The sequence below is a fragment of the Petaurus breviceps genome, unplaced genomic scaffold (genome assembly GCF_028583685.1).
Source record: "Petaurus breviceps papuanus isolate PSGF00001 unplaced genomic scaffold, PetGlider_PUasm1.0 90879, whole genome shotgun sequence".
NCBI classification, from domain to species: Eukaryota; Metazoa; Chordata; class Mammalia; order Diprotodontia; family Petauridae; genus Petaurus; species Petaurus breviceps.
In genome coordinates this window covers 14389667-14417278 of record NW_027187368.1, presented here as the reverse complement: position 1 = coordinate 14417278, position 27612 = coordinate 14389667, and the positions used below count along the sequence as shown (strand labels likewise).

At 39.3% G+C, this 27612-nt stretch overlaps 1 protein-coding gene and 1 long non-coding RNA gene across 3 annotated transcripts in view; one reads left to right on the top strand and one right to left on the bottom strand.

Moving 5' to 3' along the window:
- Positions 1–1954, top strand: part of LOC138150470 (uncharacterized) — a 44110-nt gene extending 42156 nt beyond the window's left edge. The window contains exon 2 of the long non-coding RNA XR_011165572.1: positions 1672–1954. This is a non-coding gene — a long non-coding RNA (uncharacterized lncRNA). The remainder of the gene's footprint in view (positions 1–1671) is intronic.
- Positions 1955–6854: 4900 nt separating this feature from the next.
- KIF3B (kinesin family member 3B) overlaps positions 6855–27612 on the bottom strand; it is a 34669-nt gene continuing 13911 nt past the window's right edge. For both annotated transcript variants that reach the window (XM_069073939.1, XM_069073940.1), the window contains exons 2-9: positions 19339–20812; positions 17740–17841; positions 17260–17382; positions 17056–17174; positions 12904–13017; positions 12138–12243; positions 11169–11347; positions 6855–10458 (exon numbers count right to left, since the gene is read on the bottom strand). In XM_069073939.1, the coding sequence (XP_068930040.1) occupies positions 10362–10458; positions 11169–11347; positions 12138–12243; positions 12904–13017; positions 17056–17174; positions 17260–17382; positions 17740–17841; positions 19339–20745 (2247 nt within the window). In that variant the 5' untranslated portion in view covers positions 20746–20812 and the 3' untranslated portion in view covers positions 6855–10361. The remainder of the gene's footprint in view (positions 10459–11168; positions 11348–12137; positions 12244–12903; positions 13018–17055; positions 17175–17259; positions 17383–17739; positions 17842–19338; positions 20813–27612) is intronic.

The window sequence follows — 27612 nt, the reverse complement described above, 5'->3', positions numbered from 1 at the left end:
TATATATATATATATATATATATATATATATATATATATATATATATGAGAGTATATGGGCATATACGTATACAGGTATACATAGATAGAAGGCACAGGACCAATTTAATAGGAAAGGATGATACTTAAAAGGTGAAATTAAGATGTGAGAGGGGAATATAATGAGAGGAGATGGGGAGAGACAATGGGGTAAACTATCTCATATAGAAGAGGCAAGGGAAAATGGTCACAATGGAGGGGAAGAACAGGAAGGCAAAAGGGAAAGGGTCAACCTTATTCTCTTGAATTTGGCTTAGGGAGGAAATGACATACATGCTACATAGGGTATCTCACCCTACAGGAGAGTAGGGAGGAGGGGAATGATGGAAGGGAGGGCAGGCTTGGGGGGAGAGAAGTTGGAAGCACCCACTTTTGAAAAGGGACAGGATCAAAGTAGAGAATAGAACAAGTGGGAGGTGGGATAAGAGGGAGAGAAATATAGTCAGTCTTTTACAATATATCCACTATGGAAATGTTTTGCATAGCTAAAAAAAAAAAGAAAAAGAAAAGAAATGATGAACAGGAAGATTTCAGAAAAACCTGGAAAGATTTACATGAACTGATGCTGAGTGAAGTGGGCAGAACCAGGAGAATATTGTTCATAGTAATAGCAATATTATGCAATGACTTAGCTTGAAGGGCTCTACTACAGGTTGGACACAAATAGTCCATATGAACATTTGGAGTGGAGATATCTCTAAATTTGTATATCTCATGTTTCTTCTGAGCTACTACAATTGTGCTTTGCTCAAAGAGCACAATGCCTTCTTTCATGTGGGCATGCTATGTTGGGCAGTCCTGTGCCAGTTGTCTCCCAGAGGTCTTCAGAGAGACTTTGAGAGTGTCCTTGTACTGCTTCTTCTGACCTCATCTGTGAGCACTTGCTTTGTGAGAATTCTCCATAAAATAGTCTTTTAGGCAAGTATTCATTTGGCATTCAAACAGCATGGTCAGCCATTTGGAGTTGCCCTGTCTACAGTAGAGTTTGAATGTTTGGCAGTTCACATTGAGAAAAGATCTCAGTGTCCGGTGCCTTATCCTGCTAGGTGATCTTCAGAATCTTCCTAAGACAATTCAAATGGAAGCAATTTAGTTTCCTAGGAAGGCACTGGTATGCTGTCTAGGTTTCATGGGCATACAACACAGTTGGCACAGTGGCTCTGTAGACTTTCAGTTGTGGTAGGTACTCTAATACCTCTCCTCTCTCCTATACTTTCCTTTGGAGCATTCCAAACACTGAGCTAGGTCTGGCAATGCATATATCCACCTCAGTATCTATGTGTACATCCCTGGAAAATATATTGTGCCAAGGTAAGTGAATTATCTACAACATTCAAAATTTCTCCGTTTGCTGTAATCAGTGATCCACACATGGATGGTGCATTGCTGGCGAGTGGATAACATCTTTTTCTTGGTGTTGTCAGGCCAAAATTATCACAGGTGGCAGAGAATCAATCCATACTCTGTTGCATCTCAGTCACAGAGCCTTCACTGAGTACACAATCATTTGCAAACAAAAATTCACACACCAATTATCCTTCCACTTTGGTCTTGGCTTGTAGCTTTTTCAAGTTAAATAATTTACCATCAGTGCAGCAGCTGACCTTGATGCTGTTTTTGTTCTTGTTGAAGGCATCTGACAACACCACTGAAAACATCATGCTGAACAGCATGGGAGAGAGCACACAGCCCTGTTTCCTTCCATTGGTGATTGGGAAAGAGTGAAAGAATTGGCCATTATCGAGAATCTTTGCAAGCACACCATGATGGAATTGATATACAATACTAATGAACTTCTCCAGGCAACCAGAAAAGCATGGAAAGATGTTGCAAAGTGAAGTAAACAAAACAAAGAAAATTATGTATATACAATGACTACAACAAAGTAAATGGAAAAATGCCATCAATGTCGAAATGTTGTGAAATTATAATGATCAATCTTGGCCACAAAGAAGTCAACAACAATCACCTAAGCATCAGGCAGTGTGCTAAAGACTAGATATGAAATACAAAGAAAAGCTCCCCCTCCCCCCAAAAAGTCCCTTATTTCAAGGAGCTTACAGTCTAATAGGGAAGAGGGAGGAGACAATATGCAGACTATATACAAACAAGATACATACAGGATAAATTGGGGATAATTAACAGAGGAAAGACCTAGCCTTAAGGAGGATCAGAAAAGGCTTCTTGTAAAAGATGGGATTTTAGCCAGTACTTGAAGGAAACCATGAGAGGGAGATGGAGGGAATACCAGGCAATGGGGGAGAAAAAAAAATGGGAGTGTATCTTCTCACCTCCTTTGCATGGGTGGGGAATACTGCATGTAATATCAAACTTTTATACTACATTGATTAGTTTCACTGAATTATTTATTCATTTATTATTGTTCTTTGGGATAGATAGGTGTATGGAGAAGGAAACAATAGGAAACCTAAGTTTCCTATTGTAGAATATGAAACATGAAAAAACAAAAGAGATCAATAAAATATCAATTGTTAAAAGAAAAGGCAGGATGGGGGTGGGAAATTCTCGAGCCAGGTAGGGGCTGCTAGGTAGTGCAGTGGATGCAGCACCAGCCTGGAATAAGGAAGACCTGAGATAAAATCCAGCCTCAGACACTTACTAGTTGCATGACCTTGGGCAAGTCGCTTAACCCTATTTGTCTCAGTTTCAGCTGTCAAATGAGCTAGAGAAGGAAATGGCAAACCACTCCAGTGTCTTTATCAAGAAAACCCCAAACGGGATCACAGAGAGTTGGACACAACTGAACAACAACAAAGTATCTGTAGACATGTTTACCTCTTTGAATCTGTTTCTCCCACTGAAAAGTGACAGGATTAGATTAGATGATCTCTAAGGTTCCTCCTAGCTCTAACTTTCATGACTCTATGAAATATTTGAAAAAAAAATTAAGATTCCATGATTCTACTTTCACCAATTTATCCTTGTTATTTTCTCTTCCAAGCTGCTTCTATATTCTTAGCTGGGCCCAGGTTAGATGTTTAATTACTTTTGACATTCAGAATTGTATATGACACTTTGATCCACACTTTGAAATGCAAATCCTGCTTTTAAATACTTGAGTTCTGAACTCCTCCAAACTTAATAGTGATTTAAACTGAAGCCTATTGTTTATATTCTTTGGGGGAGGTATGGTGGGGGCTGTCTCAGACCTTTCTGAAATCAGAGGGAAAGTTAAAAATGTAGTATGTGCTGAGATGGAACATTGAAGGTAAGTTTTTGAGGATGAATCCTCTGAAAGAGGTAATTGTTCTTTATTTTGTTATTCATTGCCCTAATTATAACTGATCTATACTATAACCCTTCCAACTAACAATTTCACCTGCTTCCCTCTAGTGAGGGGAAGAGAGGACTGCAGGTACTTTTAAAAACTACATCCCTAAAATAGATTCTTCCCCAGATTCTACTTGATTCTACAATGTTATCATTTCCAGTGATACATAGAAGCCTAAGCTACTTTCTTTAAATGAATGAATCTTACATGTAGTTTCTAGGGTTGGTTTGTTTTGGTGCGAGGAGGGGAGGTGGTTGGGTACCATCAGGGAACTACAGGTGCAATACTTTGTACACCAAGGAGAGCATTAAACTTGATGTCAGAATGCAAGTTCATATGTTCACATCCTGGTCCTGCTATTTACCAAACATTGCAGGGGACATACCTTTGAACCTTTTGGGGCCTCATTTTCCTCATCTATAAAACGAGAAATGGACCAAGTGATCTCTTAGAACTTAAAATATCTTTAAGTTATACATTCTAAAGTATCTTAAAATAGTTCTATTATTCTAAAATCTGGATTCATTATGATTATAAGCATGGAGGCAGCCCAATGAAGAGGATGTAATTTGGAGAGAAGGGATATGGGTACAAATTATGGTTCTGTAATTACTACCTTTTTGAATTGGGCTAGTCTTGCTGGGCCTCAATTTCCTCATATGTAAAATGAGGAGGTTGGCCTATATAACCTTGAAAGTCAATCAATAAACAAGCATTTATGATGTGCTTAGTATGTATCAGGCATTTGTGGTAAGGGCTGGAGAACCAAGAAAGTAAAAAACACAGCTCATGCCTTCAAGAAGTTGACATTTCTAAAGGGGAAAATAAGAAGCAATTATGTGCGTACAAGATATTTACAGTGCAAATTGGAGGAAACTTCAGTGGGAAGGAATTAGGTGGGAGAGAGATGGAAGAGGTGGGTAGAAAACTTCTTGTAGAAGGTAGGATTTGAGTGGTCTTGAAGGGGGCCGGAGAAGGGAGGAGGTGAAGGCAAAGAAGGAAAGCATTCCAGGCAAGGACAGCCAGGGATGATTCATGGAATCAAAAGATGGACTGTCATATACAAGGAATAACAAATTGCCATTTTTCACTGAATTGTAGACTCCAAAGTAGGGAGGAAAGTATAAGAGTAGAAAGGAAAGGGACCAGGTTGTGAAGTATTTAAAAAGCCAAACAGGTTCTGTATTTGATCCTAGAGAGCCACTGTCGTTCACTGAGTAGGGTAATAACATGATGAGACCTGTGCTTTAGGAAAATCACTTTGGCAGCTGGAGGATGACTTAGAGTGGGAAAGACTTAAGATAGGGAGACCAACCAGTAGGCTACTGCAGTAGTCTAGGCATGAAGTGAGGAGAGCCTCATCAGGGTAGTAGATGTGTGACTGGAAAGAAGGGGACATACATAAGACATTATGAAGGTAGAAATAAGATCTGGCAAAATATTGGAAATATGGGATAGATGGGAGAGGAATCAAGGATGACATGTATGTTTTGAGCTTAGGTGATGAGGATGGTGGTACCTTTGACAGTTTTAGAAGTTCAGAATAGGGGAGGATTTGAGTGGAAAGATAAGCAGCTTTGTTTTGGACATGTTGAGTTTGAAGGTTTCTGAAACATCCTTTCATCCAGGGAAAAGATATAGGATAATAGCTAATGAAATGGTTGAATCAAGTGAGAGGTTTTTAAGGATGAGAGATTCATGGGGGTGTGTATATGTGTTAAGGTAACAGGGAAGCAGCTAGCAGACAATGAGAAATTGAAAATTAGTGAGAGTAGAGATGACAAAGGGATCAATCTGCTAGACAAGAGATGGGATAGGATCAAGGGTACATGAAGAAGGGTTTGTCTTGGCAAGCAGGACTGCCTCTTTAAGGGAGAGAGAGGTAAAGGAGGAGATAGTGTCAGAAGACATCTTAGTGATATGAGATGAGGAAGAAGAGAGAAGAGGGGAGTTCTTGATAAATGACCTCAATTTTCTGGTAAAATGTAAAAAGGTTCTCAGCTGAGAAGGTGGGAAGAGGGAGTACCACAGGAAGTTTGAAGTGGGATTAAAAAAAATAGTAAGGAAAAGCATCTGTCATGAGTTGGATGGTGAGTTGTTAGGAAGTTATTGCCCTACTAGAAAATACCTAGTAGGTAGGATTGCCTTACTACAATGAAGACCTTGTTGAGTTTGAGTAACATCATTTGTAGTGGATCCAGGCAGCATGGTTTTATGAGTTTTCCCAACTCTATTCAGCAGAGCAACAGATGATGGGAATAATCCAAGGTTGGGAATGGCAAGGCATGACTAGTGATAGTATAAAGGAGCAAAGGACCTAAGTGTAGAGAATGGCATAGAGCTGAACTGATTCTCCATAGGGTCAAGATAGGTAAAAGGGGAGAATGTAAAGCTAAGCTAGCTCAGGGAACAGCCTGGGAAAGAACTGAAGAATATAAGGATGAAGGTTATGGTGAAATGCAGAACAGGGTTAAGAGTTATAAGGCAAAAGGCAAGACAGAATGATAAAAGAATTTTAGAGATCATGAACATGGCAGTGGAAATTCCTGGATAACAGCAAAATCATGGGTATGACCATCACAGAAAAATAGGTCAAGGGAAATGATTAAATTGAGGGTGCTCCCTTCCAACTCTAAATCTGTGATTCTAATTTATCAGTTTCCTTGTCTATAAAATGGGGATAATATTGTGAATCTGCAAGTTACAATGGAAAAAGCAATGAATTTAGAATCAAAGGACCTAGGTTCATATCCCAGTTATGATGCTTTTCTACCTATATAACATTGGGCTTACCTTTATACTTCTCTGGTTTTCAGTTTCTTCAACTGTAAAACAAGAGTTTGGATGAGATGATCTCTCAAGTTCCTCCTACTCCAAATTCTATGCTCCCAAGACATCTTCTATAACATTATTCCCTATTTTAGATTCACTGACTCATTCATAGAATACTACCATGTTTCCCCGATAATAAGACACTGTCTTATTATATTTTTTTGGACAGAAAAACACCAGAGGGCTTATTTTCAGGGGAGGGCTTATTTTAATGAACATTGACAGCAATTTTAATAAACAGGTAAATGTGAACAAAAAAATGTACCTTTATTCAATAAGCAAATCACTGAGGAAGAACAGGATGACGCGCTCACTGCTGCAGCTCTGATTGGATGCAGCTCTGAGCGCAGCGTGTGTTTCACGGGGGGGGGGGAAAGGGACGGTGCATACAGAGGGTACCATAATGTAGCATGTAGCGCAGGGGATCACCTTCACTATAGTAGCAATCTCAATAGGGCTTATTTTCGGGGGAGGGCTTATTTTAGAGGAATCTTACACAGTAAGGGGAGGGCTTCTTTTCAGGATAGGTCTTATTATCAGGGAAACACGGTAGCTCAAAACAACTGAATTTTTCTATCACCCATCTTTCATAAGGAAAAAAGTAACTCAATTGATTTTAGTGGCACTGACAATGTGGAGAATATAATTAAAATTGTTTCCAAAAGTGTTAGTAATATATTCTGAGGAGACATTTTTGTAGGTACAATAAATCTGAATGATTTTATTACACATCTCATTTTAGAATCACTTTTACATTCCTAGACAAAGAAAGAAGTGATACAAATAAATATCAGCTGTAAAACCTAGAGCTCGAACTATTGACATATTCTTTGTCTAAAGGTAGTCAGAGAAGATTTAAGATCAGTATTAACTCCAAGGAGCCATATGATATCCCCAAGACAGTTCTTCTGTACAAAAGCAACCTTGACAGCATCTCTTTCTAGATCCGTGAGACATCTGGGACCAGGCCGGAAGGGGAGGGAAGGGCTGCTATTCCTAAGACAGTACCAGCTGCCAGCCCTTGCAGAGTGCAGAAGAGCCAGGCCCAACCATTTCTGTCCAGTTCCAAACATTGCTTTATGATTTTTATAAGTTGTAATAACCCCATTTTGTTTTTTTCAATTACAAATGTTGAAAAGTTAAAGAGTCACTGTTTGGGGTGAGCCTTAGTTTCACAAATGGAATCCTGGGGCAGGAAGGGTTTCCCGAGTTAACAAAGAATCAACACTTCTCAGAAACTTGGCAACAAATCTACATTCAGTACGAGGGTTAGAAAATAAAGTGACATGAACCTAAAGCTTGGTCTGCATGACACTCTAGTTCAACTGATTGTGGAGGGATATCTGATGAAATTCAAGCAGCATGCAGGCATTTAAGTGGAGAGTGATCCAATTAGGTTTAAGGATTCTTATGAAAGTGCTTCATTCCTTGATTTGTGATCTTGGGTTATGCATCCAGGGTGTCTAAAATGTAGTTTTAAAAATGAAAACAGATACAGACCATAGCAAAAGGTGGATGATGTTAACCCATTCTGATGAATGTGATGGTGGATGTGTGAACAGTTCATACACCTACCTACTCAGTGAAGAGTTTTCTTCAGAGCTTGGTAGATTCATTTCTAAACTTTGCTGGCTAGAAGACAATCCGGATGATTCAGAATATAATATGCATGCCTGGCAGGCAGGCAGGCAATGTGACCCATCTGTGTGTTAGGAATGTCTTATGAGACCTTGTGCATTTTGGTCTAATTCAGAACAAAGTCCCTTAGCATACTAACATCCTCAAAGACAGTCTACTGCCTACCTCCTTTATTCCAATATTTACGTTATCAATTTTGAGAGAAGAAAAAGCACCAGAAGGAGGCTGCCTTAAAGGTAACATTCACCTGCCAAACAAGACTCCTTTTAGATCATTTCCCCAGTTCCACATAAGATGAGTGGAGTTCAAGGAAATCAAAGCAAGACTCCGTGTTCAGCTTCTGGGCTCTTTGTTCACATATTTTTCAGAGTTTTGGGCCTTGCTCACCAGCTCTTGGTCATGTTGGTCACTTCAGGATAAAGTACAAACTAAAGTATAGTTTGTCCTGCAGTTTCCAATTCACATAATGTTCCTGGCAGAAAGGATATTTTCAGCTCACAGCATTCTGACAAGTTCAAGGAAAATATGGTAGAAGAAACAGACATATAGCTATAACCATCTCAGGCTGTACAACAACCTCTTCATTTGGTTTCTATTTAAACAGTAAAATCCTCTTTTGAAGACGGGAAAATGGTTTAATCCCCAGAAAAGAGGCAGGAAGGCATAACTCAATTATGCTACTGAAGCTGATGAAAGAAAGAGCTCTTGGTCAAGGAATAATGGTTTCTGCAAAGGAGAAGGGAGATGTTATACAGGTCTCTGTTTTTCAGAATGACAGACATTGCACATGGTTCCTCCCTTTTCCATAGATAGGCAAAGACAGTCTTGTGGTTCTGATCCAGAAACATGCACTGGGAACTGAGCAGCAGAGTTAGAACATAACCCAAGGTCCACCTGAGCAGCCATCTCATTGAGGTACCACTGCCAGCAAGGTACCCCAGCACAGCTGATCCAGAGACTACTGTTCCCCCTGCTAATGGAGTCAGAGACCTACACTGTAGAGTTTTTCCAGCCTGAACAAAGTTACTTAGTGAACACATAAAGAATAACACTCATACATTAGTGTATTTCTAGAAATGGGCAAATCCTCACACATATACATAAGATGCAGGCGCATATGCGCATGCAGGGACACACACACAAACACATACACACACACACACACACACACACACAGGAGCTTGGACTTTTCTCTTTGAGTGGAGGAAACAAGTAACATTCATATGACAACCAAAATAAAATATAGCTCCAAATTTCAATGTACAACAAACTAAAACTTACAAACCAAATATTTGCAAACAAAAACTCTTCTGAGCAAGGCAGTTGCACACAGTAGTTCATCTACCTTCAGCTCAGGCCTAGCCTGAGGAGTAAGCCTGTGATACTGCAGTATGATGATAGTCTACTACTGCCCCCAAACAATTATGGAAAGATCACTAGGAGGCACAGTTCCTTTGCCCTAGGCTAGAGTGTCCCCAGTTACCACAGCATGAAGTCTTATTCCTCCTACTATGAGTCAGCCTGATTCTGTTTCCTGTAGGGTTATTAAGGGTTAATGAATCTGTTCCTTTATGGAAGAGAATGAGGCACAAAACCCCAGCACTCATTCCAATGAACCACTTTTCTTTGTCTTCAGGTGAACTCAAGGTTGTAACTACTTCATCCCTTTATCCCTAATCCCATCACTGTTAGCAAAGGCAAAGCAAGGCATTCTTCCTCAAAACCGAGAGGTCCTGACTCAGAGCAGGACCAGCTGTGTATGGCAACATGATAGTGAATGAAGAGAAAAAAGGGACACTATTTGAAACTCGCATTCGTTTGTCAACTTACTCTTTGACAGATGGTCACAACTGAGGCCTGAAAGAAGCTATTTCCTAAACCTACCAAGTAGGTAAAGGATATCAATTTCTATTGTTTCCATTGTCATATCCTTCAGGAACAGAAATACATAGGACCCTAAGATACAGGCCCCTCATCCAGAAGCTCTCAAGGGAGGTAAATATTTCTTAAAGGGGAATGGGGGAAGATCTCTATTCCTGCCTATCTGGAATTTCAACCCAAATGAAGCTCTCTGGATTTCTCTAAACAGAGCATGCATCAAATCACATTTTAAGTCTTTTCCTTTCCAAATGCTCCCCTGTCTTCTGGCCCTAAAGGCTCCAGAGAGCTGATCCAGCTACGGCAGCTCTCAACTCTGCCCCTTCTGTCCAACAGTAGAGGAGCTCAAGTGCAACAAACAGGTTGAAATTGAAGGAGAAGGGACCACCTCATTGCCACTAACACACTTTACTGTAACCCATGCATTTCTGCTTTACTAACTAAAATAATTCCCCCCAAAGGGCTGAATGCCAAATTGTAAATCTCTTCCTCCCATGTTTCAGAACCCCCAGGACCAGCAGCACATTTGGACACAAGTCAGTTATTCAGCAAAGAGGCCCTCATAATTCCCTAGAAAGAAGGGGTTCTTGGTTTGGTCTGAAGGCCTCTCTGCAGGTTTTTGCTGGTTTTTTCTCTCAGAAGGTGGCAGCTGCTGCTCACACCTCGAGAGGAGTTACTGGTTTTACTTTGGAACCAGCCCCCGGGATTGTGGATAAAGCTGAGATGCAGGAGTTCCAGAAGAAGACGAGGAAGATCCTGACTTTCTTCCACTTTTGGGCCTGGAAAAAAAGAGCAAGTAAATTTTCATGTTCATGTACCAAATTAAAACAAATTAAACCCTTCTCCTTTGTACATCATGTCAATTTCAATCACCTTGATCATTCTACAACACCTAAGCCATAGCACTTTTCAATTTACTTTTCAAAGTAGCTGCCCAAGTGATAGGAACTATATGAATTTTGCATAGCAGAACAACCTGCTTCTATGGGTCAGGGAAGACAGATACTCTTGCAGCACTAGATTTAAGAGAACACCTAGGTTAATTTCACTGTTGTGATACCTATTAGCTGTGTGACATCAGGTAACTCCTTTACCCTGAGCCTCAAATTTCTTTCTCTGCAAAACAGGATCATAGGATTTAGGCCTAAAGGAACCTTAGATGTTTTCTAATCCATTTCTGCTCCCTCATTTCCTAGATAAGGAGGCCCAAGGAGGTTAAGTAGATCAGTACTCAGTATCACACAGGTAAGAAATGGCAGAGCAGAGATTCAAGGTCTTCTGCCTCCTGGGCTCTTTTCGTTACGATATATTTCCACAACCTACTTCAGAGGGTTGTTGTAAAAAAAAAAAGCATTTTGTAAAGTGTAAAGGCTATCAAAATGTGAGCTATCATTTGGGTATATAACTGGTTATAAGTGTATTTTACATGTTATCCTTGTTCAGTCTTGTCTACAGATACCAGAGATTCAGCCCAATAAATATCACTTACCTAGCCTTGGATTTCTTATTTGATGTGCTCTCAAAGGATGAAGCATCCACCTGAATTTCATCTTCATCCTGGAGAGCAGCCTCCAAAGCGGCTTGGACTTTGGGAGCAATAGCTGGACCCTCATAGTCTCTGGTTGTCCGGCTAGGCATATCCAATTCTAGTAACACGATATTCTCTGCCTAGAAATGCACAGCCACATATAATGAATGCCTGATTAGCTGGTGTAAAGAAAGCAGCACAGACAAGAAGGAAGCTGGGATATGGTGATGAATGCTGTCTACTTCCTAGAAGGGGTCTTTTCTTCACAAGTGGCAGTGGTAGCAGGAAAGAGATCCTACCACCACAGGAGGTCTGTAGTGTGGGCCCATTAGGGCAGGGTAAAGAGAAATCCTAATTGGATTGGGAGGGAGTACAAAAAGCACTGAATTGGCCATCAGGAGACTAGGGATCTGCCTAACAAACTAACTCACTGTGACACCCTGAGTAAACCCTTTCCCACTTCATAGCCACAATTTCCCCATTTGAAAATGTCCTAGATGATTTGTATTCAATTTTAAAAAATCAATGTTTATAATTAATTAATTGATTTTTTAAAAAATGAAATAAAGAAAATGGACTAGATGGTCTCTAAAGTTGCTTCCAACCCTATTGCTCTCTGAAAGCTCTCCTTTCTGTGAGTTGTTACCTTGTAAATGGTCAAATCCCTCTTGCTCTGAATTTACAGGACAGCACCTGAGGATCTCTAAAGAATCAAACTCCTGGGGTGGCTACATGGCGCTGTGAATAGAGCACCGGCCCTAGAGTCAGGAGGACCTGAGTTCAAATCCGGCCTCAGACACTTGACACACTCACCAGCCATGTGACTTTGGGCAAGTCACTTAATCCCAATTGCCCTCCAAAAGGCAAAAAAAAAAAAAAAAAAAAAGAATAAACTCCTCTGATGGGGAGAGAAAAAACAACAGTTCTTACCCTATATCGGGCCTCTGGACGAATCATCATGGACATCCTCGCATGTTGGCTAAGTGGCCTCTTATAGCCCACAGCAGAAACAGGCCGTTTCATCATCTGCTGATTACTGGTGGGAAAGAAATAGATCACATCCTGGAAGTGGACCAAAAACCTACTACAATGCTTAGAAATCATGATGAATCTATTCAAACATCTGTGTCTTCTCCAGACTGTTTAGAACTAGATCTTTGGCAGATTTAATACCAACTACAAACAGAACCAGAACACAAGCAATTTCTTGACTCCACTAACTTCATCTGCCACCAAACCTCATTTTCCTCATTTATAAAATGTGGATGGTTAAATTTAAACTACCTACCTCATGATGCTATTGAGAGGACAATGTTTTATACACTATAAGGCACTAAACGGAGGCAGAATTGCTTGTTGATTTAACAGAGAGTCATTGAAAAAGGACTCAGGAGACATGAATGTCAGTCATAACTCTGGTATAAATACTTTTGGCAAATCACTTTCCCTAACTGGGCCTCAATTTATTCATCTGTAAAATAAGGGGGTTGGACTGATTCCTAAGGCTCCTTACAGCTTTGCCTTTCTATGAAACTTCTCTATGAATGAGTCTGGTCTTGTAATACTTATGACAGAAACATATTTTGTCCAGGGTTGAAAGGAGGTAGGCTTTGTTCTTACTACATTTCCTTTAACCAAGTTCCAGCTCATTCAGACCCCTCAGATAATTCTCTAAGAAAGGTAAATGGTAACTTACTCTAGTCGGGTAATGGGATGCAATTTCCAGTGATCTTCCTCTTCATCAAAGAAGGATCTATTCATGATTTTGCCTTTCTCTTCCAAAGGAATAAAGTTTTCTATAATAAGATGCCTGTAAGAACATATACACATTAGAGTTATGCACCTCAGGAGAAAGAGAGAGCAAAGTTTTCTAGGTCAGTCTTGCACATGTATTTCTACATGCAGCTAGTTTCCAGCTGTTTGGGTAGATATTTGCTAAATATCTCTTGGCTGAACAAATACTGCTAATGCTAACTTGAATTACTAATTTTTAAAAGTGAGAGACTTCCTGAAAATTAATTCACTCAACACAATTCATCACCTCTGGTACTATATACAGTACAAAAACCCTTTTTTCCTGAAGCCTTTCATATCTTCTCCTTGCTCCCCTCTCTTTCTCAGTTGAGGACTTCATCTCTTCACTGAAAAAAATTAGGCCATTCAATATAAGCACCCTCTTCTCTCATTCTCTTTATCTCAAAATCACTTGACATCCCATACTCCTTCTCTACATATGGCCTTGATCTCGATCCCATCCTATCATATTCATTCTCTCTCTCTATCCTTCTAGCCCTCTTCCCCTTCTCCCTCTCCTTATTCTCTCTCTTTCCAGGTCTCCCTGCCACTCTCTCACCCCCTTGTTTGATTCATTGTATTTGTGTCCCCACCAACATCCTGGCACATAACAGGGTACTTGATAAATGCTGTTCGATAGACCTTTTTGGTCACTTTTCTTAGTTTTCTTCAAATTGGTTTCTATTTACTTATGTGTGTCTGTCTTGTGTCCTTCCAGAGGAAGATTAGTTCTTTGAGGGCAGGAATTATTTCATTTTTATCTTTGTAACCCCAGTACCTGGCACAGCATCTTGCACATAGTAAGAACTTAATTAACATTTGATTAGTCAAATTGAATAAACATTTATTAAGTCCTTGATGGGCACTGGGGAAGAAACAAAGGTTAGATAAGACAGAAAATCTGTCCTTATGAAATATTCAACAACCTCCAAATAATAATTTTTTAAAGTTCAGTAGTGCTTTATGATCTGTTCTACAAAGCCCTTAATATCCACTACCTGACTTGATTCTCATAATCACCCTGCATCCCCATGCTGAATCTCCATTTTACAGATGCAGAAACTGAGGATCACATAAATGATTTCTCCAAAGTTAAAGTTATTATAACAAATACAACAAATATTTAGTGAACACCTACTGTGAACAAACTAAGGAGAAGAGCCAGGTATTAAACCCAGAACTTCTAACTCCATAATCACCAAGTGTTCTTTCCACTATAGTTGAAATACCTTTAAATAATCAAAAAGACTTGAGTGATTACCTAAATGGACAATTACTCAAGACTAAAAGTGTAAGATTTCTTTTTTGTTTTTTCAAATATCAATGTATTGAATTGACAGGATAGGAAAATAACTCAGAGTAAAATCAATACAGTAAAGAGGCATTCTCTTTATTCTTATTCACAAAAAGAATGAAACTTTCTAGAGGTGTCTATGGAGAAATTAGTGCTTCCAGGGAACCTTATGTGGGGATGAAAAGACCATCCTTCCAATGGAATTGCAAGATTTCTAATCTATTTGGGTCAAGTGTGGAACCAGACTGCTTTACTGTGATTGCTTTCCACACTGGTGCTTTGGCACTGGGTTGCACTTTTTAAAGTAATGAAGGTAAAGACAAAACAAGAGGCAGCTGTCACTGGAGATTTGGTTCTCATTTTAATATATACTTGATTATTAAATGGAGTCAAAACTCCTTAGTCAAACATTTAAAGTCCTCCACCATCTGGTACCACCTCACCTCCTTGCTTTGTCTAGATTTATTCCCTCATGTGGGAATAGCCTAGACCCTAGCCAAGCTAGATCACTGGATGGCTCCCCATATCCCTCATGTGCTTTCCCACCCTAGTGCCTAAGCTTACAATTATTCTCCCACCTGAAGCTCAACTTCCTACACATTCCCCATCTCTATCTGTGCAAATCCTGCCAAGCTCAAAGAACCCCTGAAGAGAAATTAGGCTTGTTTAAATAATTTAATTTATGGCTAGGTGTTAAGAGGTTGCATGATTACTATTGCTTTCACAGTCTACAAAATAAAATGCGTATCATCATTACTGACTGAAAAGCAAGAGACTGAAACCAACTTTCAGGTGCCACAGCTCCACACGTACATGAACACGTGCATGATGAGAAACAATATAACTTGTTAAAAAGAATATACTACTACCACCACCAGCACCACCAGCACCAGCACCACCAGAACCAGCACCAGCACCACCAGCGCCACCACCACCAGCACCACCAGCACCACCACCAGCACCACCAGCACCAGCACCAGCACCACTACTACTACTACTTCAATCCTGTTGCAAAGAGTAATGAACTCTGAAAAGACCTTAGAGGTCATCTAGTTCAGTTACCTCTCAAGCATGAATTTGAACTCAGAGTCTCATAAGCCCTGCCTATTGCCACTTCTTAATAGCTGTGTGACTTTCAGCAAGTTATAACCCCTTAGAGCCTTAATTTCCACTGATCTAAAATGTTGATAATACTTAGACTGTCTTCCTTATTAAAACTTAAGAAATAGAATCACTAATCCCTAGAAACTATTAAAAAAATTGACAGTTCAATAGCTTTTTACATGCAATTTACTTTAATCCTTTCAACAATTCAGTGAGATAAGGAAGGTAAGTATTATTCTTAATAGATGTATTTAATAAATGTAATATTTAATTTTAAATTATTTAAATATTATTTATTTATTAAATATTAAAAATTTAAATTATTTAAATATTAAATTTAAAATTTAATAAATGTAGATGAGGAAACTGAAGCTCAGAGAAAGTAAAGTGACTTTCTTAAGGGTCTACAGTCAATCAATAATCAATAAGTAATTATTAAGCACCTACTCTGTACCAGGCTAAACTGAGGGACACAACCACAAAGGCAAAAGACAGTCTCTGCCCTCCAGGAGCTGAGAATCTAATGGGGGAGACAACAAGCAAACAAAAATGTACAAATAAGCTATACAGAGAATAAATAGGAAATAATTAACAGAGAGAAGGTGCTAGAATTAAGAGGAATTGGTAAAAGCTTCCTGTAGAAGGTGAAAGTTTAGCTGGGATTTGAAGGTAGGGAAGCCACAAAGCTAGAGATGAGGAGGGAGAGAATTCTAGGCATGGGGGGACTGCCAGAGAAAGTGCCTGGAAACTAGAGATGGAGGGTCTTGTTCACAGAAGAGCAAGGAGATCAGTGTCACTGTCAAGTGTTATATCTAAGAAGATTGGAAGGAGGGCTAGGTTATGAAGAGCTTTGAGTAGAGGCCAAAACAGGATTATATATCTGATCCTGGAGATAACAGGGAGTTTACTGAGTAGAAGGAATGACATAGTTAGACGAGCACTTTAAGAAAATCACTTTAGTAGTTGAATGATGGATAGAGCAGAGTAGGGAGAGACTTGTAGCAGGCTATTGCAATAGTCCAGGCATGAGGTGATAAAGGCCTGCACCAGGGTGGCTGCAGTATCAGAGCAGATAAGTGGTTGTATTAGAATGTTGCAAAGGTGAATCAACAGGCCCTGGCAACAGATTGGATGTGGGAGGGTAAGGGGGAGAGATGGTGATGAGTTAAGGATGACACCTAGGTTTTGTGAGCCTGGAGAACCTGTAGGATGATGATGTCCTCTACAGTAATAGGGAAATTTGGAAGGCAGGGAGTTTATGGGAAAAGATAACAAGTTCAGTTTTGGACATGATGAATTTAAGATTCAGTCAAGATTTGAGTCATCTGCAAGGCAACTGGAGATTTAAGACTGGAGGTCAGCAAAGAGGTTGGACTAGATCAATAGATTTGAGAAGCATCACTATAGAGATGATAATTAAATCCAAGAAAGTTATAAGATCGTTAGTGAAAGAGCATAGAAAGAGAAGAGAATCCAGGACAGAGTCCTATAAGACACCCACATTAGCAGATGAGACTTAGATCCAATTAAATAAGTAGATGAGCCAAGATTTGAATTCAGATTTTTCTGACTGAAAACTCAATGTTATTTTGATATAGCCCAGTTGTCTAACTTCCTTCCTGTAACTTGGCGTCTCTTGTGGCATGACAAACTTACTTGAGTTTTAATTCTCTGGTAAGTTCATTTTGAGTCTGTTCCAGCTCCTGACGCTCCTTGATATGCTCTTCCTGAAGGTCATGTATTTCTGCCTTTACAGCCTGGAGCTTAGAAAACAACTGGAACCGAAAAGACAAATCAAAGTTAAAAGGAACACGTCTCTCATTCTTGCAAAATTTCACACTTTTCTAGTTTTCTCTCAACCTTTTTGAGTTTCTTGGTCTTGATGTCCACCTCCTGCTGCAAAGAGCTATAAGTCTCCTTCAGCTCCAGTGTTTCTTCATCCCGACTTTCCATCTGTTGTTGAATTTCACGTTCCCGACGTTTCTAAGAACACAAAAAGGACCAGTTTTACTCTAGAAAATGGTTCTACTTATAGAGTTCTGCTGAAGATTACAAGAACATGCATCTTACATCTCTTGATGTAAATATCTAGAAAGCAAGTCAAACCAAAGGAAAAGCATACTTTAAAACTTTTGTTTTCAATTAATAAGCATTTATTCTTTCTCCCTCCTACCTCTCTTTACTGGAAAATAAAAATAAAACCCTTATAACAAACAGGTCATATACTTCTAATTTTAATTTCTTCCGGAAGAGTACAATATAAGAGATATTTGCTACCTGCTTCAAACCGAGAAACAATTTCTTTTAATTTTACTATTTTTTTTTCAGATTTGTAATTACTTGCTCTGCAATTTCCTGTCGCTTTTGCTCAAGTATTTTTTGTTGTTCATTGGTATGGTCAACTATATTTTTTCCTCCAACGAGCAGCTTACTTTCCATGGCCTGAAAGGGAAATAGAGAGACAAGGCAGAATTAGTCCTTCAAGTGGTCTGCCTGAGAAAAACATTCTTCCCCTCATATATACTATTGAAATCAATTCAATTCACTTCAACAATTGCTTAATAAGCACCATTTGTATAGAGAGTTAGATGCAGAGGTAGAAACAAAAATTAGTTGATATATGGTGCCTACTCTTCTTATGTTACCAGTATATCTATTATGGTTACTGCCTGGTCCTCATCCCTAAGCAGCACAAGGTACAGGACCAGCCCTAAGGGATGGAGGCTTGGGATATATTATATTAATGTCTTCAGCCCCCTTCCCATCACAACCCCTCCTACAAGCATGAGAAAGGCACAGGCTTAGTCCTTTACTTTGGTGATAAGGGCTGGGGGGAAGGGGATTGTTGACTTACAAATATATGATGGTATATATGTGAGGCTCAAGTGTTTGGGGCCTTTTTTCTTTTTTTTCAATACCAGCTATGGAAGTCACTTCCTTCTTCACTACCTGCTGTGTTCCTGAATCACCCTACCTATAAGCAGTGAGAAGGCCTCAGAAATCAAGAATGATTCGTACATTGTACCAGATACATATTTTAATTATAGCCAATTATTTAACTCTTTGGTGAAAGCGTCCCCAGCATCTTAAGCTTTAAAGTCAATGTTTTTCCTTTCTTTTTTTTTTGCAAGTCAATGTTTTCTTCAGTCTTCATTTTAGAAATCTGTCCCATCATTGTGACCTCAGCAGAGTACAGGAGAGGCTTTCACATTCTGTTCACTAAATACAGGATCAATCTGGCAGTGACCTAGAGTTAAGAAAGGTATGTTGTGTATACAACAGCTTAGCGCTCTCACACCATCTGCCTCCAGTTGTAAATGAACCATTAATCATAAGTTATCACAAGTGCTCTTTGAGCTGAATAAAAGATGTTACTGAAAAATGGTGTGGAAACCAAAATTATTAAAATGAAATCAGATTTCAAATGCTGAGAATATTATTTAAAGGCATCTTTTGAAGAATTCCTTTGTAAAGTCAATAATCTTCCTTCCCCCAATTTAGTTGCTTTATAAATTCAGGTTTTCATGTTAAATTTAGTCACAAAAGTTTAGAGCTAGATGGGGATCTTTAAAGACCATCTAGTCTAACCTCATTTTATTTCTAGGTGAGGAAACAGAGGCATTGATTGGTTAAGTGACTTACCTAAGGTCACATAAATTAGTGACAAAGCCAGGACTAGAACCCAGGTCTCTTTCTATGCATATATATGCACTGTCTCCTGAATCTACATCCTTAATCAAGGTCATATACCCCTTTCCTAAAGCAAATTTGTTTTTAAGCCTCTGATTCATATCGCCTTTCCTAAAATCTTCTAAGATAATGTTATTTTCTGCCACTTTTGCCTCTTTTGGGGGGACCAGAGCAGGATGTATTCAAACTATATTTGCCTAAATCAAACAGAGAGAGCTATGGAAAAAGTCCTTTGGGACAGTACCAGACCTTGATCTTGGCACCCAGCATTTCTGCAGCATCTTTCTCCCTCCTCAGATCCTCCATCTTTTTCTCCTTCTCCTTTAATAATCTCATCTTGTCTTCAGCTACCAAGGTGTGATCCTCTACAATGGCCTTCTTTTCAATCTCCAGTTTCTCTTGCTGCTCCCTCCAGTAGTCATCCTTGTCCTCACCTTCATCCTCACCTTCTTCACCTTCTCCCTCTTCCTCTTCCTCCTCTTCCTCTCTGCCTCCAACCCCCTCTTGGCGTTTTTCCCTCTTTTTTCTTTTGCCAATAGAACGTTTTTCTAGCTGGGCCTTAAGTCGAGCAATCTCTTCTTGAAATTCTCGAAGAAGGGCATCTTTAGGATCCTCATTAACTCTTGGTTTATTCTTAATGTTTTTGGCACGGTTGGCATATCTCAGTGTGGTGAGGGTTTCTTCTACATTATAAGAGGCAGGCCCAACATTGGCCACCATCACAGTTTTAGCATTGCCACCTAAAGAGTCTTGTAGGAGCCTTGTAAGTTTTGAGTCCCGATATGGAATATGAGTACTTTTACCATCTACAAGAGCAGATATCACATTACCCAAAGCTGAAAGGGACAGATTAATCTTGGTGGCTTCCTTCAACCTTTCCCCCTGAGCTCCTGTCTTGGCTTGACGTTCACTGCCTGCAAGATCTACTAGATTCAGTTTCCCCACACGGATATGATTTTCTCCATCAAGCCCTACTTCACTGCACTCAATAGTGATAACAAAGATGGCATGAGATCGAGAACTATGTTCATTCATGTTGGTAGCACCAACTGAACGGTTCTGATTCCCTACATTCATGACATGTTCTATTTCCTTTACACTCTTTGTAACAAAGGAAGACAGATCCTTCACATAGACACCAGTGTCTGGTCTCTCTTTTAATTCAAGCCTTTTTGTCTGATCCTTTGACAGCAGGTCTCGGATTTCTTCTTGGTATATTTCTAGGTAAGAGGCCCTGACAAGGTACTGCTGATTCTGGGATCTAGAAATGTGGGTAAAGATATGATCAAAGGAGTTAGGGATGACACCCCTTTTCTCAGGGTCACCACGAACCCCTTCCATCGTGTAGGTTTTCCCAGTCCCTGTTTGCCCATAAGCAAAGATGGTTCCATTGAAACCCTGAAGGACAGAGTCTACAAGAGGTCTGAAAGTCTCATCATAAAGCTCAAACTGCTTGGAATTCCAGTCATAGACAGCATCAAAGGTAAAAGTCTTGGGCATCTCATGGGTTGTTCCCCTGGGATTCTTGACTGACACCTGCCCTAGCTTCACATCCACATCAACAACTTTATCATATGAAGCAGCCTTTTCTTTGCCATTCATAGGACGACATCGTACCACCACCCTGACAGACTCTGAGCTCTTCAACTTAGACATGGTGACAGGTCAGTGTGGGATGAATTTTAATGAATGCAGTTCCAATATAGCTCAGGATGCTAAAATCCTAGGGGGAAAAAATAAAGCAGTTCTTAAGTTGCAGTTTCAGTAAGTTATTTCATGTTACAAACCTGACAACTTTTCACTTCACAAATTCATTGTAAATTAAACTTAGTATCTTTAGAATTCTACATGTTTACACTCCCAAGCTCTTAACTACCTTCAAAGAGAAATATTAATGACAACTCATTTATTTTAAAGTTTGCAAAGTACTTTCCTCATAATCCTGTGAGGTAGGTAATAAAAAAGATGAGGAAATCGAGACCTAGAAAGGATAAGACATTTACTCATATTCATACAGCTAGTTAAATGTTAGAGCTGGGATTCAAAACCAGGTCTCCTCACTCCAACTACAATTCACTTTCAATTATACCAATCAATCCATAAGCATTTATTAAGTGCCTACCATGTGACAAGGACAATATGAAGTGCTGGAGGCACAAAAAGAAACAATCCCTATTCCCAATGACTTTACATTTGAATATGAGACACATGTACATAAATAATATACTAAATAAATATATAATATATATAATACATAATATATAAAAGATAATGAATAATCAATAAAAATAAGCATAAAGGAGATAAGTACAAAGTATTTTGGGAGAGAGGGCACCAGCAGCTCAGGGAATTAGGAAAAGCTTCAGGTAAAAGGTGATGCTTACTACTGACTGGCAAAGCTGTGAACTGATCCAGTCATTCTAGAAAGCAATATGGAACTATACCCAAAAAGCCATTACACTGTGCATGCCTTTGACCTACTGATGCTACTACTAGGTCTAAACCCCAAAGAGATCAGTGGAAAAGGATTCCATATGTACAAAAATATTTATAACAAGTTCTCTTTGTTGTAGCAAAGAACTGGAAACTAAGATGCCCATAAACTGGGGAATAGCCAAACAAGTTATGCCATATTACTATGATGGAATACTATTGTGCTATAAGAAATTATGAAGGGGATGGTATCAAAGAAACCTGAGAAGACTTGTACGAACTAATGCAGAATGAAGTGAATAGAGCCAAAAGAACAATTCATACAATAACAACAATATTATAAGGACAATTAACTCTGAAACTTAGGAATTCTGATCAACACAATGACCAATCAAAATTCCAATGTACTCATGATGAAACATGCCACAAAAGTGATGGACTAAGAGTACAAAGCAAAGTATGTATTTTTTTCCTTTCTTTTTTCCCTTTTGGACAAGGCTAACGCAGGAATTTGTTTTGCATGAGTATAGCCTTGCCAAGCCCTAACCTTGGATTACTCTTCCCACCATCTCCTGCTCTCACTCCTATTCATGGACTGCTTCACAAAGCTAGGGAAAACCATGAAACCATGCTACCTGAATCTACTACATATAAATCTTACTTACTCTCAACTGGATCCTCACTGTAGTAAGGAAATACTTTTACATGTTCCTAATCAATTCACTATCCTCACCACAGCAGTTTATCCAAACTTTTTTATCCCTCTTCAAGCTACCTCTATAGCCCCCCCTCTCCCTGAACCCTCTCAGCTGAGAACTTTGTCTCACATTTCACCAAAACATTTAGGTAATTTACCAAGAACCCTCTCTGCTCCCCTCCTTTTCATCTCACATCCCTAAGATATCTTCTGACACTATCTTCTTCACTCCTGTCTCATATAAAGAGGTGAAGTCCTGCCTACACCAAGACAAATCCCTCCACATATACCCTTGACCTCATCCCATCACTTATTCTCCAGCATATTAATTCTTTTATTAAGATTAATTCTTCTATCAATCCCACTCTCACTAACCTTAAATCTCTCCTTGTCTATCAGGTGCTTCCCTGTTACGTACACCCATGCTCACATATCCCCTCCTCTATCCTTAAAAATCTCTCCCTTGTTCCAACCATCCCTAATTAGCTATCAGCCTATCTCTCTCCTTATTTCATGGATAAATTTCTCAAAAAAAAAAACATCTACAATCAGTGCTTCCACTTCTTTTACTCTCTTCTAACACCTGTAGTCTGGCTTTAGACTGAAAATGATTTTCATCATTCAACTGAAACTATTCTCTCAAAAGTTAGCAATAACTTCTTAATTGTCAAATTTATTAGATTTTTCTCAGTCTTCATCCTTCTTGTCTTCTCTGCAGCCTTTGACACTGTTGATTACCCTCTTCTGAATTCTCTCTCCTCTCTAAGTTTTCATAACACTGTTCTCTCCTGGCTGTCCTCCTACCTGTCTGGCCATTCCTTCTCAGTCTCCTTTGCTGGATCTTCTTCCAGGTCATGCCCGCTAACTGTGGTGTCCCCCAAGACTCCATCCTACTCCTTCTCCATCTATAGTATCCCATTTGGTGATTTCATCATCTTCTATGAAATCAACTATCATCTCCATGATTCCCAGATCTGTTTAAACAGCTCTCCTCTTTCTTCTGATTCCTAGGTTCACATAAGCAACTGTCTATTGGATATCTCAAACTGGACATCTCACACATATCTCATACTAAACTTGTCGAAAAGAGAACTCCTATCCTTCCCCTCAAACTCTCCTAACTTCCCAACATCCCTATTGTTGTTAAGGTGTCATCCTTGATTCCTCACTCAAACTCACCCCATATATATAATCTATCACCAAATCTTATTGACTCCCACCTTCACATCACCCACAGGCACTCAGCACTTAATACTGAGCCTTTTACAATAGCCCACTGGTTGGTCTCTTCTGACTCTGGGCCATTTTCCACTCAATTGCCAAAGTGATCTTTAAAGCATAGGCCTGACCATGTCATTCCCTTACTGGATAACCTCAGTGACTCCCCATTACCTACAGAATCAAATATAAAATCCTCTGTTTAACTTTTAAAGTCCTTTACAGGTCCCTTTCTACCTTTCCACTCTTTTTACCTATTACTGCCTTCTTTGGACTCTATGCTCCAGCTATACAGGGCTTTTTGTTATTCCTCACACATGACATTCCATCTCTGAACTCTGAGCATTTTTATTGACTGTTTTTCATACCTAGAATACTCTTCCTTATTGACTGTTTCCTTGCTTCCCTGGCTTCCTTTTTTTTTGTTAATTGATTACAGTGTTTTTGGACATATGCCTTTAATAAAAATTCATGCAACACAGGGAGATGAAGGAACAAGACGAAAGCTTCCTCCCCTGCAACAAATAAAACTGAAACAACAATCATGTAAATTTCCCAAGCAAGTAGACTGGTCCCAAAGAGTGAGTGTCTCCTTATAAGTGAACCATCATCCCAAAAGAGCCCTTATACCATGAACTCTCCCTCTCCTATGAACGACCCTTGCTTCCTTGCTTCCCTGGCTTCCTTCAAGTTTGAGCTCAAATCTCACCTTCAAAAGAGGCCTTTCCCAGTCCCCCCCAGCTGCTAGTTCCTTCCCTGGGAAAATTACCTTAGACAGTGCCTGTTACGTAGTAGGCATTTAGTAAATGTATGTAGACTAATTCAAAATAGTTGTGCAAAGCATTTTCATCACAAAAACCCTGTGAGGTAGGAAATGTGTGTATTATTATGCAGATGAGGATACAAAGACTCAGGGAGATGAATGACTTGCCCCAAGGTACTGAGCTAGTGATAAAGGACCTAGCCAAGATGTGTGACTCCCAGTCCTGTATCCCTTCCAGGATGCCTCTGGAATGTGGGGTTATGTAATCTGATATATTCATGTAATACTTAGTTATCAAGAAGTGACTCAAAACATAGTTCTTATCATAGAATTTGGGAGCCAAGAGGGACCTTAGAAACCATTCAATCCAACCCCTTCATGTTAGAGATAAGAAAATCAAGGCCCAGAGCAATGAGATGAACTGCCCAAGATACACAACAAGATACACAACTCTACTTCTGCTCATTCATTATTTGACAATATTTTAGAATGTACACTTGGAAATATCCTCTTTGATTACCAAGTTTCATTTCCATTTCAAGGTACATGGTTCATAAAGCCATGGAAATTAAAAAAAATATTTTGTCTTTATCCTTTTCATTTTAGAAAAACTGCTGCCAACTTAGCCCTCTGAGCTCTGCTGCTCTTTCCATGTAGCTTGAAGCTATTATGTTTATATATATTATCACCCTCACTAGAATAAGAACTCCTAAAGATCAAAGATAGCTTTCTTTTCTTTCTTTTTTTAAAGGATTTTTTAAAACTATAAAGCATTTATTTTTTTCTCCCTTCTACTACTCCCAGTCCCCCACTGGAAAAAAAAAAAAAGCAAAAAACTTTTCTAGTAAATAAGTATAGTCAAGCAAAACAAATTTCCATATTGGCCATGTCCAAAAATGTGTGTCTGATCATCTGTCAAGAAGTGAGTTAGAAACCATGGTAAATGCTTAAGAAATGTTTTTTTCATTCCTTCAAGTTCTTCTGATTAAAAGTTAATCACTTCATTACCATACCTTCAGTGGTATATCTCTTTCAAACTAAAGCAGGTCCTCAGGTCACATATACTCAATCAAAGGGCCACATAGAGTTGGAAGAGCCCTTTTGTGAACATTTAATCCAATTCTTTCATGTGCAGATGAAGAAAATAAGGCCCAGAAAGGTCAAGTTACTTGCTCAAAGTAATACAGGGACTAAGTAGCCAGACCAAGGTTTAAAATTAAGACCTCTCTGTTTCCAAGTCCTATGCTGTCTCTAGTCTGTTTCTGGATCTGTACTATCAGTCCTTTCCAGCAATCTGTAAAGAGGCTCACAAAAGAATCAGTCTGCCTGATTATGTATAAGAAACAGGCTATTATTATGGCATAGTCTAACACATAAGGCCTAAAATGTAACACGTAGGGACGTAGAAAAGCAGAGGAAAAAGAACAGATATGGGTATAATTCACCAAGCCTTGGATGTGATGGTCTTCGAGTCATGGTCAGAAGAGGCAACGAGGAGCTGCTCCTCTTCTCTATGCCACGGCAGCTACCAAAGCAGGCAAGTGCCAGGCTTCGTAGGGAGAGGGCTTGTTCTGATTTAGGCGTCTTGGATGTTACATGCAAGGAGAATTTGGGGCTGCCTAGGGACGGAGTATGGCAGCTTCCTGAAAGGGTAAGACCAGAAGGACAGAGAAAGACCACTCCAAGTGTTCCACCCTGATCAACAATGACTTCCCTTCCTGGGAACTCACAGAGCATTCTGTCTCTGAAATTCTCTAATATACTTATCGTGGTAGGATATATAGTTATCTTGGTTGATGTCTTTAACCTCTAACAGGCTATATGCTCTATGAGGACAAAAATCATATTTTATCTAAACTTTATATCTCCTGTGGTGCCTAACAGTCCTCGGCACAAAGTAGACACTAATGAAAATGGCAGAACCAGCCAGAGACCAGCAACTCTGAGAATCAGTGTTGCCTCCATACCAAAGAGGCATCAGAGGAGGGCTTTAATGGAAAATTACTATGATCAGTTCTCATTTCCAAGATATTTAAGGAAGTAATTCAAATTTATAAGAATAGCCAATTCCAAAAAGAAAAGAAAAGAAAAGCCAATTCCCATTTAATAAATGGTCATAGGGTATGAACAGGCAATTTTCTTTTTTTTTTAAATTCTTTATTTTTAGTTTTCAACATTCACTTTTATAAGATTCTGAATTCTAAATTTTTTCCCTTCTTTCCCCCCTCCCCAGGATGGCATGCAATCTGATATAGGTTTTATATATATATATAAAATCATATTAAACATATTTCTATATTATTCATGATGAACAGGCAATTTTCAAAGAAATTCAAGCTATCAATAGCAATATGAAAAAAATTAAAGAACAGAAACCAAAATGGATCCCTGTATGACCAAGCTTCCCCTCTAAGAAGATATATGAGAATACACTTCCCATCACTGAAGATGAATGAATAAGTTTTATTTGTACAAACAAAACCAGTGCAGCTAAAATTAGAAGGGAAACAGGTAACAAGGGGAAAAAAATCTTTGTAGCTAGTTTATCTGGTAAAGATCTCATTTTCAAGATACATGAAGAATAAATTCAAAAGTTATAAAAATAGGAGCCATTCCCCAATTGAGAAATGGTCAAAAGATATATATTGGCAGTTTTCAAAGGAAGAAATGCAAACTACGAATGGCCCTATGAAAAACACCCAAAATCATTAATAATAAATGAAAATTAAAATAGCTTTAAGGTACCACTTTGTACCCAAGCATTTATTAAGCACTTACTATAAGTCACACACTGGCTAAGGATACAATGAAAGGGGGAGAATATATTGGAACTCAAGGAGCTCACATGGTAGAGTTAATATAATGGTGGAAGTCGATAGGCAAACAACTCTATATAAACAAGAAAATATACAGGATAAACTAGAGAGAGTTAACAGAGGGAAGCCACTAACACTATGAGGGATCAAAAAGGGCTTCTTGTAGAAAGTGAGATTTTAGCCAAAACTTGAAGGAAACCAGAGAGACCAGGTGAGGGAAAAGAGCAGGTAGAGAATTCCAGACATAATGAACAGCAATGAAAATGTCAGGAGTAGGGGCGGCCAGGTAGCACAGCAAGTAAGAGCACCGGCTCCAGTGTTGAGAAGACCTGGAGATCAAATCCCGGGCTCAGACACTTAGCACCCACCCAGAAACACCTGGCCGTGTAACCTTGAGCAAGTTACTTAACCCCAATTGCTTAGGGGCGGTCAGGTGGCTCAGTGAGTAAGAGCACCGGCTCCAGTGTCGGGATGACCTGGATCAAATCCGGGCTCAGATACTCAGCACCACACCCAGAAATAATAACTGGCCGTGTAACCTTGAGCAAGTTACTTAACCCCAATTGCTTTAAAAAAAAAAAATGTCAGGAGTTGAG